This window comes from Gekko japonicus, unplaced genomic scaffold (assembly GCF_001447785.1).
Source record: "Gekko japonicus isolate JY-2015 unplaced genomic scaffold, Gekko_japonicus_V1.1 scaffold700, whole genome shotgun sequence".
Classification (NCBI taxonomy): Eukaryota; Metazoa; Chordata; class Lepidosauria; order Squamata; family Gekkonidae; genus Gekko; species Gekko japonicus.
Window position 1 is genome coordinate 123134 of NW_015163109.1, and position 15162 is coordinate 138295.

General features: G+C 42.0%; 1 protein-coding gene across 1 annotated transcript in view; it reads left to right on the forward strand.

The window, feature by feature from the left end:
* Positions 1 to 15162, forward strand: part of NDUFAF2 (NADH:ubiquinone oxidoreductase complex assembly factor 2) — a 67671-nt gene that overhangs the window by 37270 nt on the left and 15239 nt on the right. The window contains exon 2 of the mRNA XM_015406806.1: positions 8705 to 8791. Within this exon, the coding sequence (XP_015262292.1) occupies positions 8705 to 8791 (87 nt within the window). The remainder of the gene's footprint in view (positions 1 to 8704; positions 8792 to 15162) is intronic.

The following is a 15162-nucleotide window of genomic DNA, read 5'->3' on the forward strand; positions in this document are numbered from 1 at the left end:
ACGGAAGGCCGATGCCTCCGTCGCCCGGCCGAGATTGGGGGGGTGGGGGCGAGGCAGGCGATGGAAGGCCGATGCCTCCGTTGCCTGGCTGGAGTGGCCGCGGGGGGGTCTGGAGTCGGGCGGCCGCTGGCGGGGGACGCAGTCGCCCGGGCCGAGATTGGGGGGGCAAGGCGGGCGACAGAAGGCCGATGCCTCCGTCGCCCGGCCCTCTACAGAATCCACCCCCCAAACCTCCAGGTATTTCCCTCCTTAGAGCTGGCAACCCTACATTCCCCTCAGTGCCTGTTGGTAGGCAACTAAGCTTGGTCCTGTCACCTACTTTGGCCTTTGGGAGAAAACACATTGGGGCCAGTCCTGATAGGGTTGCCAACTCCCGATGGGAAATTCCTGGAGATTTGAGGGATGGATCCTGAAGAGGGTGAGGTTTGAGGAGGAGTGGGACCTCAGACAGGTACACTGCCATAGACTCCACCCTCCAAACCAGTCAGTCCGACATAGGGAACTATTGTTGCCAATCTCCAGGGGAGGGCTGGAGAGCACTCAGTATTACAACTGCTCTGCAGAAGGGAGGGCAGAAGTCAGCTGAAGTCAAAGGGGCAGATAATGGTAGGTTGATGACTAGCTGGGAAGGAGATGGGGTTGCCAACTACATGCTGACAAATTCCTGGGGATTTGAGGGGTGGAGCCTGGAGAGGGTGGGGTTTGCAGAGGGGTGGGACCTCAGACAGGTAGAATGCCATAGACTCCACCCTCCAAACCAGCCATTTCGTCCTGGGTAACAATTGTTGCCAATCTCCAGGTGAGGGCTACAGATTACTCACAATTACAACTGCTCTTCAGGTAGCAGAGATCAGTTCCTCTGGAGAAAACAGTGGACTCTGTCATTATACCCTGCTGAGGTCACCACAGCAAATTGACACTGTTTGCCCAAAGCCAGAGCACTGCCCCAGAGCCTCTTTCTAGATCTCGTTGTATTGCTTTCACAATGGGCTTTACTGCTAGTCAATCAATAAGTATTACAGCAATGGACCAGCAGACGTGGGAAATTCCATAGATTTGTTGATTGGTGATAATTGTATTTATGTACTTACTCCATTTATACTGTCTTTCTCCTCAGTGGGGATCCAAAGCGTCTTATATCATTGTCCTCTTCTCAGTTTTATCGTTACATCAACCCTCTGAGGTAGCATAGACTAAGAATGTGTGACTGGATCAAGGTCACCCAGCAAGCTTCCGTGGCAGAGTGGGAATTCAAACCTAGTCTTCCATATCCTAGGCCAGCACTCCGACCACTACACAACACTGACCATCAGTGAGTTAGATTCAGGTGGGTAGCCATGTTGGTTTGAAGCAGCAGAACAAAGTTTAGAGTCCAGTGGCACCTTTAAGGCCAACAAAGTTTTATTAAAGGTGTAAGCTTTCGTTTTGCACGCACACTTCTTCAGATACAATGAAATGGAAATTACCAGTCTATATACATAGGTAGAGAATGAGAGCAGTAAATTAGCATACAGCATAATGAAGATGTTTAACAGGCTGAAGGACCAAACAGGAATAACAAGCTTAGTTGATATGGTGACTATTTGTTTGGGTTTAATTCCAGGGGGAAACAGAGCAAAGCAAATAAATAGGTCAAAATTGGAGATTGATGGGCAGATCAATTAATTGTGGAATGCTGAGACTAATCAGTGGATTATTGAGCCTGTTTTGTTGTTATAGAATTTTTATTGCTTTTCACTATAAACTACAAATCTACACACTACATATTCAGAGTAGCAAGGTACAATAATGATCTATCTTTCGCTTTGGATGTTTCCCTATATATTCAAGTTTACAATATACCGTTTAATTTCTACATAATAAGTATTCAAATAGAAAGAACAAAAATTTCTTAATTTTAGTATCGCATATGGGCAATAATATACATTCTTTAGATTCTGACATAGAGAAATCTCAGAACTTCATTTGAATGTCTTCTTGTCTTTACGCTTCTTCTTCTTCTTTTGCCAGGGGATTTTAACCTTAGAAGATCTGGGTGCAGCAGCTCCCAAATAAGAATCAAAGTCAGAGTGAAAGATTTCACCCAGGGACATCGAAGTAGATGAGGAGCTGTTGGTGGCTGATGCCTGATGATCGCTTTTTTCTTCTGTCGCCTTCTTTTCCTCTGCTTCTTTTCTTTTTTTTGTTGGAGTTTGATGTTGCTTCAGGAATGCTTCTGCTTTAGAGAGAGAGTCAATCTTTTCCTTCTTCTCTTTGTAGTTGAATATAAGACCTTCTGGTAAAATCCATCGGTATTGGACATTGTTCTTTTGAAGGAATGTTGTGATATTTCTGTATTGCTTCCTCTTCTTACGTATTTCATATGGAACATCTTTCAGTACGTTTATCTCTTCCTCTTGGATTTTTAATGTTGTGGCAGTAGAAGCTTTAAGTATCGAGTCTCTTGTTGATCATTTTGCAAATTTAACAAATATTTCCCCTGAAAGATTATTTTTTTCCACAGACTCTGAATAAGTTCTATAAATCATGTCTATGTCTGCTTGCAATATTTCATGTTTGCTGTTGATCAAGGGGGCCAATGCTTCACTTAAGATTTCATCTTTTTTTTCCTGGTACCCCTTGAAATCTTAAAACATATAGGGAGCTTTCCACTTGCAATTGTAATAATTGTTGTTTTTCAGAAGCTCTTTCTTTCTCAGCAATGTCCATTCTTTGATCCATCTCTTTGGTCTTAGTTTCGACCTGTTTTAGCTTTTTGACCGTCTTCTCTGATTTGTCTTTGGTTTATTTCAACTCCTTCTGCAAATCATCAAATTTCTTATTGTGATTCATCGGCTGATCCAGCAGGGGTGCAAGGCTTCAGAAATCGTACCAGTTAAATCGGTGGTAGTTTCCGGTCTTGTGACCGGTGATGCTGTGCTGGTGCTTCCTGTGGTGCCTCTGGACGCCATTTCCCTCCCCACGTTGCGACATTGTTTACATTAAGGTAAAAGTACTTAAAAGTTCTAAGGTTTTTCTCTGGATTGAATAATGCGCCCCACCGCGATCCGCTTGGATTGGGTGGGTTTCTAACAGCTTATTGTCAGCTTGCTTCCTGTTTCGCTGCTTTTTGCGCTATAGGGTAGGGTTCCTCCTCCTGAGAGTTTCCCTCCCCTTCCTCTAAGGGGCTTTGCCATCTCACTGTCAGTTCCTCCACCCTCTTTACTTTTGTCTTTCTTTTGAAACTTGTTAACTCACTATTTTTTTCGCTGGGTGTCATCCCATAGGGAGAGTCCTTTTGCTTAAGTCCTTGCGCACTCTGGTTTGGTAATGTCTCAGGTCGCCATATCTAGTCTTGGGGCAGCGGGACCTTAAAGAGCAAATAAGAGCCTCAATCCTTCAGCCGCGGCTTTGGGAGTGACTCCTCCTACGCTCTAGGCTAGAAGCTCCCTGCAAGAGCTTCGTGGGGGGGGTCAAAGGCTTCCGAACCCCCTCCCTGCCGCCTCGATCCGAATCACATCCATCAGAGCTCGATGGAGTGCGTTCGTTTGCGAGTCGCCAAAAACCGGAAGTCCTCCTGAGCCTGTTTTGAATGGGATTGAACTCCCAATAAAAGAGCAGGTTTGTACTGTAGAGATGCTGCTAGTTGAAAGGAACATCCTGCCCTTGGAAGTTTAAGCAATTAAAGCACTTTTACCTGCTAAGGCTTTTAAAAAAGTATTTCTGTTCTTAGTCATTTTATCTGGCCACTTTAAGATTTTATGATCTATTTCACGTATCATTTTATATGTTTTTGGCTGGCTGCTCTTCTGATTTTGATTACACTGTGATTTTAATGGGTCTTCTGTTGTTAATCTATCATTTTAGTCTTATACTGCTTTTATTTTATATTCATACTGCTGGTTTGGATGGTTTTTACAGCTGATTGAGTTGGGTTATTATTGGTATGCTACTGTGATTATTGGTTGATTATTTCTGCCTTTGTTTTTAATGTAGTAAGCTGCCTCCAGTGATGTGGGGTGGAAAATTTTTAATGGAAAGTTTCCCAATGCTATATTTTTCTGTGGAAATTTTTCTGCCCCATGTATATAAATGTAGTCAGTTCATTGTTCATTTATATATAGTTTCCACAGGGCCATTGTCCTACAAATCAATCATGTCCTGCAAATTAATCATGTCCCGCAAATCAATCAGGGCTAAATGGGATAGATGGGATATGAATAGACTTGCCAACCCTGGGTTAGGAACTACCTGGAGATTTGGGGGGTGGAGCCTGAGGAGGCTGGGGTTTGGGGAGGGACTTCGTAGATTCCACCTTCCAAAGTAGCCATTTTCTCCAGGTGAACTGATCTCTATCATCTGGAGATCAGTTTTAGTTCCAGGAGATCTCCAGTCACCACCTGGAGGTGGACATCCCTAAGCATGGACACACCCCAGTGCCTGTACATGGCCCAGGTTTGTGCATGGTGTATTTGTCTTCTTTTGTTAACATGATTTCAATTATTTCTTTAAATTTAAATCAGGAAATTTTCCAGTTCACATTTCCCACAGCACTGGCTGCCTCAAACATTTCCTTCTGGAGAGGCAGCATAGGAGGCCACGAAATAAAGAAGGTTCTGCGGTTCTGGTTAGCCATTTGACACCAAAGATTATATTTTAGTATCGTTTTCTTTTAGTTGGTTATCATAAACTTTTTTTTTGTTTCCTGTTCATTGGCTTCACTCACCTTCTTTCAGTTGCATCAGTATAGACTATTGAAATGTTCTGTATTTTCTGACAAGGGAACTTGGTTAGAGAGACAAAAGAGTTTTGTGCTCCATTCTTCTCTAGACTGTGGCCCAGAATTCTGTGACGGGGGCAATTCAGAATGCTGCCTTGAGGAACACCAGCTGCAGAGGGCTAATGGTGAACACAATAAAAGTAGTTTCAGAGGGTGGCTTTGTTGGTCTGCATTAGAACAACTGGATCTCAGGTCAGGAGCACCTTTAGGGACCAATAAGATTTCCAGGGTATGAGCTTTTGAGAGTCATATCTCTGATGAAGAGAGCTTTGACTCTCAAAAGGTTATACCCTGAAAAACCTGTTGTGCCTCTAAGGTGCTACGGGGCTCAACTCTAGCTGTCCTATGAGAAAAGTAATTCCTTCCATGTGTGTGAGATTCATTTTTAATCTCTCTTAAATATGCAAGCCAGTTTTTACTTGTCTTCTGTGATATTGTTATTCCCTGCCATATTCGCAGGACTGTAATCCCCACCCCACCCCCGGAAGTTTGATTTAGCCATGGGCTAAGAATACCATAACATTATAGCATAAAACCAGTCTGGGTGAAAACCAGAGTATAACGTTTAGAACAGAATTTGCTGTAGGGATCTTATTTTTTCAAACTGTCCCCATAAGAAGCAGTGTGACATGGGAGACTGCAACATAAAGAAGGAACTGACTGATTTGGTACTCTTGCTTAGTACTACAACCTCCCACACCATAATGATCCCCCCCTCCCTTTTTCTTTCTCTTGGCTGAGCTGTCCCTTTTCTTTGTTTTGCTGTCTGTCCCACTCAGTTGTTTAAATGTGTATTTAGATATAAGCCGAGGGAATTGAAGAACCAACAAAAATCCTTCATTTGTGTATGTCTGATAATAGCACTCAAGAGGCTGATGTTAATTCATAACAAACTATTCCACTTCTTTGGGGGAAATGGTCAAGTAGATATCAGGTTTGGAACTTGGCAGGTGAACAGGCAACAGGAATGAGGTAACCAGTTTGGAGTAGTGGTTAGGAGCACAGACTCTAATCTAATCCCCATTCCTCCACATGCACCTGCTGGTGTGACCTTGGGTAAGTCACAAGTTCTTTCAGAGCTGTTCTCTTACGAGCAGTTCTTGAAAGAGCTCTCTCAGCCCCAACTACTTCACAAGGTGTCTGTTGTGGGGAGGGGAATGGAAAGGAGATTGTAAGATGGTCTGAGACTCCTTCCAGCAGTGAAGGGGGGATATAAATCCAATTTCCTCCTCCTCCTCATTCTTCCATAAACAATATATGGTTTATCACAATAAAGTAGCTGTTTTGTTATACAAAAAAGTCTTTAATAAAAGTGTGAACAAAGGTCACTTGTCTTTCACTTTGTAGATAAACAGGCATGTCTCTTTTTAATAAAATTACTAAAGTTTGTGAAGGCAGGAGACACGCACAGGTTTCAGTCTCTCTTCTTTAACACTTGACGAGGATCACCCCCATTTTACCAGGAGCTAGTTCTCTCAGGGAAGGACCACTTTCCCCACTTTCCTATTTCAGGGTCCTTCACTGATCTAACTGCCACTCTCAACTATAGAATTCCATTTGTATCCCCTGTCACTCAAGGTTCTCAGGCCAGAACAAAATATTAACCATTTACTGTCCATTATGACATCAATCCTGAGGATTCCCTTTCATCTTCATTTTGTTGGCATTTGTCTATGTCCCTTGTCCTGTGAGTGTGACCAGCCCATGTCTTCTGTCAAAATTAGGAACTTCTGACCAGTCTTGGTCTGGGAGCAGTTCCAGAGGGTGGGTGTGGACAAAAGAAAAGCAGGAGCAGACCACTTCGTGTCATCTGATTTGAAACTTGAAGGAACACTGGCTAAGTTTACCCTGATATGTACAAGCTGGGAAAAGTGAAGCTTGGTTCCATGGATGACTGTAGAGAAACTGGCCTAGACAGCAGAGGTCTATCTCTGTGACTGTTCTGTTAAGATCCACTCATGGTGCTTTCAGGCACAATACCTTGTCCTACCTTCGTCCTTCCTAACAAAAGAACCCCCAGTGACATCAGGTGATGACTGGCTCTACCTCCACCTCTTCCTCCTTCCCTTTATTTCTGCTTGGAACACTTTTCACTGTAGCCCCACCTCCCAGCCGATCACACCTTCCTTCCACAGTGAGCCTCCCTCTACCTGTTGGAAGGCTTGCTTCTGGCTTCTCCTGAACTTCCTCTGCCTTTCTTCCAGACTGTGAAAATAAAACTTGTCTCTTTCATTCTCTGGCCACTGTATCAAAGAGCTGGTATCATTCAGAATTGTGGTTACCTTCTATCTTGAGTACATACCCTGGATTCTGACTTGCTGGTCATACCCAGTCCTGATCTTGTGCTTTCATCTCGAAATCTCCTTTGGATCATTGCCTGAATTGCTGCCCAGATTCTCACTTGGCTCCCTCGCCAAGAGGTCGATCCTGGAATTCCAGATCTCCAGGTCTACGTATGTGCAAAGTCCACTTCTGTATCAGATACCTGTATCCTTAAAAGTCACCCTAGACTACATCCCCACAGATTAGAGAATAGGTGGTAATATCTTACTCTGCTATCCTTGTCCCTTTTCTCCTCTTCTCTGTCTCATCCTCACAGAATAAACCATCTGTGATTTGTTCCAGCTTCTACTTTCATTTCTACACCTGTCTCAGATTGTACTACCTTTGTTTTAAAGATCCCTCAGAAGTGTGTGTGTGTGTGTCATTTCCCTGAGCTGTATGTTAAAACCTAAGCCTGCAGAAGAGAAGTTTCTGCCTTATGCTTGATTTCCCTAGAGTGAATTTGAATCCAATTAAGAAATGGGCCTCATTCGTACTGACAAGTATATAGTATCTACATGTCTTCCTAAGTGCACACAGTTAACACCCTGGATCATCAAGAGAGGCTTTTCGGAGTGGGGTGTGTGTGTTGACAGAGATCCCCTGTGTGAACTCTGCAGAATTTGTGGTGTTTTATATCTAAGCCATTGTGCTTGACATGGAAATTTAAAAGCATTGGTTAGACTACAGTGAAAATTGAGTATGTGGGATATAATCCAAATGTTCAACTGAGATTTGACCAAATCTTGAACAAAATAGCTATTGTTTGAGTGTCAGCTAAGCAAGCTGCCATGGCTGGTAGAGGGGTGGGTGGGGTGGAGGATGGTATGTTTCATTTTCCCCGACTCGTCTTATTTTATACCCTACACCAGTGACCTTGGTACCTCGCTGCTGCTTTCCCTGAGAATGTAGACCCGTTAGGTTAGGCGGGCTTTGCTTGTTCCCTGATAGGCCTAAATCCATCAGGGGGACCCTTTGAATGATGAATGATGTATAACTCCCCCCTGCACGGGCTTGCAATCAGTTCTAATACAGAATGTATGCACAGAAGACCTGCCTTTATTGTACTCAATAGCCTTTACTCTTCTGAATGAAAGTTGTTGGGAACTGATCGCTGTGGGACTCTGACATTGAGTAACCATCAATTCTTATTTTTTTTGTTATCCGTGGAAGAAAATTAAATTTTGATTATTGATCATGTTGCTATAATGTCTTGAGTTCTGGATCCTAAGATGCTTGGGAGAAAGAGAGGTATATAAATATTTTAAATAAAAATAAACATCAGTGTGATGAAGCTAGATGTGGATATTTTCTGTAATGATTCAGTGAAGAAGTGTGCCCTGCTTCTACAATACCAGAGATACAAAACCTTCTATGGTACACTAGTGGGTACAGATCCTGTGAAGGGTAAATGCTTTTCTTAGTGTGAATCTGATTGGGCTGTGTCACCACTGTATATAGTTGAGCCCACAATATGGAGGTGGAGGGGAACACAGAGATGTTTATTACTAAGGCTTTAATGTAAGCAAAAGTTTTTTCCATACTAGCACTGACGAACTTTAACTCGTGTATATTAGTAATCTGTGGAATCATTCTTACTCATCTGTCTTTCCTTTAAAACAGGACATATCATTCAGGAAAGAAGATTTGTGAAAGCAGATATAAAGGAACATGAGTATGAAGTGGGGAATATTCCAGCAGAATGGGAAGGTAATACAATCTTGGTTCTGCTGTGGAAACATTAAATACATTGATTTATAATTGTACCAAATGTAATAATGAATAGATGCAACAGAACATAGAAGTCTAATTTAGTCAACAGATGTCTTAAAATGGTAGATTTTTTCTAACTTGCCTACGTCACTTTCTTAAAAGCCCTGTTTGCAATCCTATTCTTTGCATCCAGCAACTACAAAAAGGCTCTTGCAAAAAACTAGTGCATCTTGACCCGCTATTTGCAATCTAGATTAAGAGTTTTCACACCCAATTTATCTACTTTTAAATTCTTGTAATACTGGCTGTTAAGGAGGAAGTCATATTTTATTTAGGACTGCATTTGACTAATTCAGTTTTTATTTATCGGCAGTCCTAACTGAGATTTGAAATTGTGGCCTTTTATTTTTTTAATCATTGTTGTTTTATTTACATTGTAAGCTGCCTTGAGTTCCACAAAGTAGAAAGTCAGATAATAAATGTTTTAAATAAATAAATGAATAAAAGTAAATTATTCAAATAGATCACTTGATTTTACAAGGTAAGAGTTGTAACCAAATCCATGACTTCACTAATTATCTATGAAAACTTTGGAGATTGACCTTGATGCACGGTGACCACGGAAGCAAAGGCACCAGCGGAAGGGAGGGGCTGTGCCTTTGTTGCAGAGGAGATGAAGGTATCAGTTTCTGTCTATAAGATCTTTAGTCAATGGATTTCAGATACCAGATGTAAGAAAAGTCCTCTTTCTGCCCAAGACTGTGGAGAGCTTCTATCAGTTAGAGGAGATAATAGTGTCCAATGTTGGTACTGTACCAGTCATCTGATTAGAAAAATAAGGCCGTTTATATTTACTTAAAACTTTTTTCAGATGGTTTTCCGAAGAGGAAGGATGCATTTGCAAATCTAGGCTGTTTATTTGGCTCTCCAGTGTAGAAAATAAACCATGTGCAGCAGCACACTTTTATTAGCTACATTTGCATTTTTAACACAACACTTGCTCATGCTTATAATTACCATAACATTTCCCCCCCCCTTTATGATTATAGTGGCATTGAATTGGAAGGATTTGTGAAGAGCAGGGAAATAAAGAGCATTATGAATAGTCAATAGCAGCTTTCTCTCTTTAAGCAAAGTTCCTTTCAGGGACGGGGAAGAAAATGTTCAGACTGCTTTGTTTCGCCATCCATTATTTGGGTAGAGGAGGTGTGCAGTGTATTCTTGTTTATGACAGATAGAGCAGCGAAAAATGTAGGTGATTCAGTGCTATGAACAACATTAACAAGATTTTTTTTCTTTTTAGTTAACATTTGTACTGCTGAAATGTTTAGTTTAGTAAAAGTGATGGTGGGGGAAATGAAGGCCTTATTCCACTTCAAAAACAAAAAACCACCCAAACCCTAAGGCATTTCTGTAACAAAGGACAAATGGGCTGTGTTAGCATCTATGTAACACCTCTTGATGTTCAAAGCATTTCGCCTACCTACATTAAAAACATTCACAACAGTCCCCAGGTTTTGGAGATCCATGACAGTTCCTCTTCTTGTCTGTTTTGACCCTGTGGGATTTCATCATGTTCTGCTCAGAGAGAGAAAGGTTGGGGATCAAGAGTGCCATCCTAAGTGGAATTACACCCCTTCTGATCCCAGTGAAGTCAATGGGCTTAGAAGAATGTAACTCTGCTTAGGATAATTTCAGTGGGTCTGCAGTAGAACAGCTGGATTCAAGTCCAGTAGCCCTTTAGAGACCCACACAATTTTCGGGCTATGAGCTTTCGAGAGTAAAAACTCCCTTCATCTGCTTAGGGTGTCACTGCTGGAAGGCGAAATATGCCCTTGTGAAGGTCTTATGGGCTTATGCTACAGCTGGTGTGGAGTGCACTGGCTCACTACACCACCAGGGCGACCTACCAGCAATCCCTACTGTGGTCCCAAGTCTCCCCCCCCCCCAATATTCTCTTTGACAAAATTCAGCATGCTGGCTTTGGCTGTCGAAGCTGTGTACAAGATATACTGTCTTCTTCCATTTACCTCCATCGTAACAGTTCATGTGACCCAAGAGTGGCATCTCTGAACCAAAGATAAACTGAGATAGAGATTCTCGACTGCTACTGCTCCCATTTATAGAACTCAACAAGCACAGAGCATTTTTTTGGAGGCAGAATAAAACTTTTATGTGTAGGATGATCAGGAGTAAGGGATTTATGCTAGTTTATTGATGTGTATATTTAATTTGTTCTTAAGTATATGTAGGAGTGATTTATTTAGGGGTTCCCCCCTGCTCTGTTTAATGAATGTAGGTCATGTAACCGTCTATCTTTTCTTCTTTCTAATATGCCCAACCACCCTGTTAGGGTAGATGAAGCTAAGAATGTGTGACTTCTCCACAGGTCTGACTTCTCTCTGCCCCAACTCCTTCCCTCTTCTGTAATTTTCCCTATAAGAATTTCCAGAATGATTTTATCCCCTCACATATCTGAAGAAGTGAGCTGTGGCTCACGAAAACTAATAAATGCTGTTAGTCTTTAATGTACCACTGGACTTCCCCAAGGTCCCTTCTTTCTGGTCTTCCATGCAGATTAGTGGTTTCAGTGTCTTCCATTGTCCAGACTCAACACAACAGAGCAATGTGTTGAGGTGTTGAAAGGGATACATGAAAGAGTTCACTGTTAAGCATCAGTACCACGTGTAGGTAACATCTTCACTCCCTCTGCTAGGGTTCACTTTCAGGAAAGAAAGCAATTTGCTTTGCTAGGGGCATTATCGTATGGATGCAGACAACTGATAACCTTTCTACCATTTTAATTCTAAATGGTTGTCAACTGTATCTCATGACAGAATATGTCATTTGCCTCCTCCGCATGTGTCATTGGTTCCCATGAAAAGGTATCCGTCATTTTCAGCATCTGTGGAGATTTAGGAGGTTACGTGCTTCATGCTGCATTTTACAGCCTGCCTGTTCTAGTCCTTTTTTTTTTTTATGGGTAACATTTAGTGATTAATGTGAGTTTTAATTTGCATGCTCACTTTTACGCTCATTACAATGCGTTATGTGCCAGTAGGAGTCTTAAAGTTCAATGAAAATCTCATGCATACTAATGAGAATGCAAATAAGTGCTGATGAAAGAATGGCAGGGTCTCAAGGTATGAAATGTCCAGTTTATCTTGCTAAATTCTACTCAGACAAATATAGCGTTATCAAGAGCACAGACTGCAGATAGTACCATGCAGTATTTATATAATTAATGACGACTATGTAATTAGACAATTTGAATTGCAAGCCGTCGTGGATTTTTTCAAAAGCTTTGAGAAGAACCTTGCAAAATTGGATTCCATCCATGTATACGTACATTTTCTTTGCCTTTGTCTTGTGCCAAATAAAAACTATTTTGGCTGAGGTTGCATGAAAGAGTTTTTGTATTACCGCGATGGAGCAGTGTAAAGATTTTTCACGAAGCGAGCTGTACCGAATGTATTTTCAAGCCCAAAGGACAAAAGAACATTTTTACTAATGATTAGTACGATTTTGACCTCTTTTTGCTTCAACAGTCTTTTTGTTTTTTTTAAAAAAATTAATCTTACTGGTCCCATTGTCCTGATCGCAGTGGATACTTGAAGAAAGTACTTGTGTAATCATGTAGTGGAATCAGGCATTACTGAGGGAGAACTGAAGGATTTTATAGGTTCACATGGCTTGTGTTTTTTTAACAGAATTGAAGCAGAGACATTGTGAAGGCACTGGAATCAAACCTCTTGTTCTTCCAAAAACATCTTTTTTTTTCAACTCTGCAGAGGCATCTGCTAATGAAAAATAAATAATACTACAAATTCCTGTCGTAAACAGCCAGCCCCACAAGGATGAGAAAAGTCAGAGTGATATTGTTTTTACTATCTTTTATGGTAGCTCAAAGTTAGCTGTATGTGTGTGTGAGAGAGAGGCCAACAACAAATAATTACTCACATTTATCTCTTAAGTTTTGTTTTCAAAGCCATTCTGTGTATGCGTCACTGTTTTGTTTCTGTATGCTACTCACACCACACCTACCATTTTGTGTCCCGTTCATTTTAAAATGAATATAAACCAACAGAAGACTCAGGAGAGCAACAGCAGAAGGAGGGGAAAATGTTTGAGGGAGTATGATGGCTGACAATAGTACTTGTCTGGATGAGAGAGAACCTACGCACTTTTTCTCATGACATTTGTCTGAGAACATCACCAGGATTGCTTGGTTGAGTTCACACTGATCATGGTTATCACTGTCGCTACATCATTAGTAATAACTATGATCAGGCAACAAGGGTCAAGTATGCCAACTGCATGCCAGATCCTGGGAAGACAAAAAGGCTTTTCTTTCTTTTCAACTTGGGAACCTTTTCGCTGTGGAGATTGTCTGCCCACTAGAGCCCAGAAGGGAAGCTTTATCCAGCTGGCACAACCTAGCATTTTGCCTTAATCCTGCGATCACACACAATAAATAATCCATTTTCAATCCACTTTCCAACTGGATTTTACTGTGTGAACTGACAAAAACCAGTTGGAAAGTGCATTGAAAGTGGATTATTTAGTGTCTGTGATTGCAGCCTTCCTTTTCTTTGGATTACCATCATCAGGATCATGATATATAAGGAAGACACACTGACATGTCTTTTTGATCTGTCCTGGTGAGTGCTTTTCCACAACTAGGGCTTGGGTCTGTTTTGGCTAGAGATGTGAAGTTGCAGGAAAACTGTCAGGAAACAAAGCACATTTGTGTGGCAACAGAATTTTAAGACATTTTACCTCTCTTTAGCTGCCAGCCAGAGTGGCTGTACTTTCTATATTCCACGTGGTTGCACTTTTTGTACAAGCACCATGGATACATTCAGCCAACCCCCCCCCCCAACAATTCTCTGAAAAACTTCCTTAAAAGCTAGAGACTAAGCCTATATCCATGACCATGTCGCTACACATTTGCAGTTGATGTGATAAAATCCTCATTATTGGACAAGATGATAACAGATAGCAAAGCTTTGTGAGCTCACCCAGGGGTAGTTTGCGTCTGTGCAGAAGGGTGGGGGTGGGGCTACAAATGCATGCATTTCTGGCAGGGTCAAGAAGTAGTGTTGAAGTTGGTGTAGTTTTCACTTCGATATCAGAAAGAAGAACCAACTGTTGGGGAAAAGAACGAAGGACTAGATCCCCGGGATCCATTTGCCAACAGTGGCACACTGCCCTGGTGTGAGGAGCCTTCCCTTGGGCAAGAGCTGGTTCTCTGCACCAGGTGAAAATTCCATCATGAGCAAAATGAATCCACTCTGGAAGTACATCTCCAGGGAGATGGGATGAGCCAACTGCAAGGGATGGCTCGGAGAATTAATCATTCAAGCTGCCAGTAGGTGCTCATTGCCCAATGTGGAAGCTTCTTTTTGGCAGATAATTGGGATTCTGAAAACACCACTTTTGCTACCTCAAAAGGAAATGTTCTGTCCTGGGACTGTAGAAGTTGTTTGAAAGCATTTTGTGGTGTGCAGTGAAGTCCCAAAGTAGAAACTAAGGAAGTTTTGATAGAGGCTTTTCAAGAAGCACTTCTGTGCCATGCCTAATCCTCTAATGCTTGTCCCAAGAGTGCTGTTTTTCTGCTGCTTTTGGTAGAAGAACTATGTAATTCCATCCCACAGGTCTTTCACTTGTCCATTTGTCTTCTAGCATTCCATTCCTTAAGCCAGCAGTTCCCAGCCGTTTTGATGTAGTGACACACAAGTCCAAACTTACTTGGTATGGTGACCTATCCAAGGTTGGCCCAAGGGTGGTTTTTTTGTTTTTGTTTTTTGGTGCCCTATGCAAACTACGGATGGCCCAGGTTATCCTGATCTCATCAGATCTCGGAAGCTAAGCAGGGTTGACCCTGGTTAGTATTTGGATAGGAGACCACCAAGGAAATCCAGGGTCACCCCACAGAGGCAGGCAATGGCAAACTACCTCTAAACGTCTCTTCCCTTGAAAACCCTGTGGTGTCACCGTAAGTCGGCTGTGGCTTGATGGCACTTTCCACCACCACCAGGCAGACTATGACCTTGGCATCCATCTAGTTCAGCATTCCATTTTCTATGATGGCTAACCAAAAGTTTTTTGAGAAACCCACAAATATCACACAAAGGGCACGGCTTCCCCTACTATGAATCCCAAGCAAGTGGCATTCCAACATACACAGCCTTTGCAGACAGAGGTTACGTTCCAGCCACTGACCACCCTCTCCTTCTCCATTACTCCATCTAATCCCCCCTAAGATTCTAAGCAACTCACTTTACGAATCATCAGGACATGTTTTACTTGATCAACGTCTATATGCAGTGAAGAAAAAACACCAACTAATGTATGATGTAGAAGAT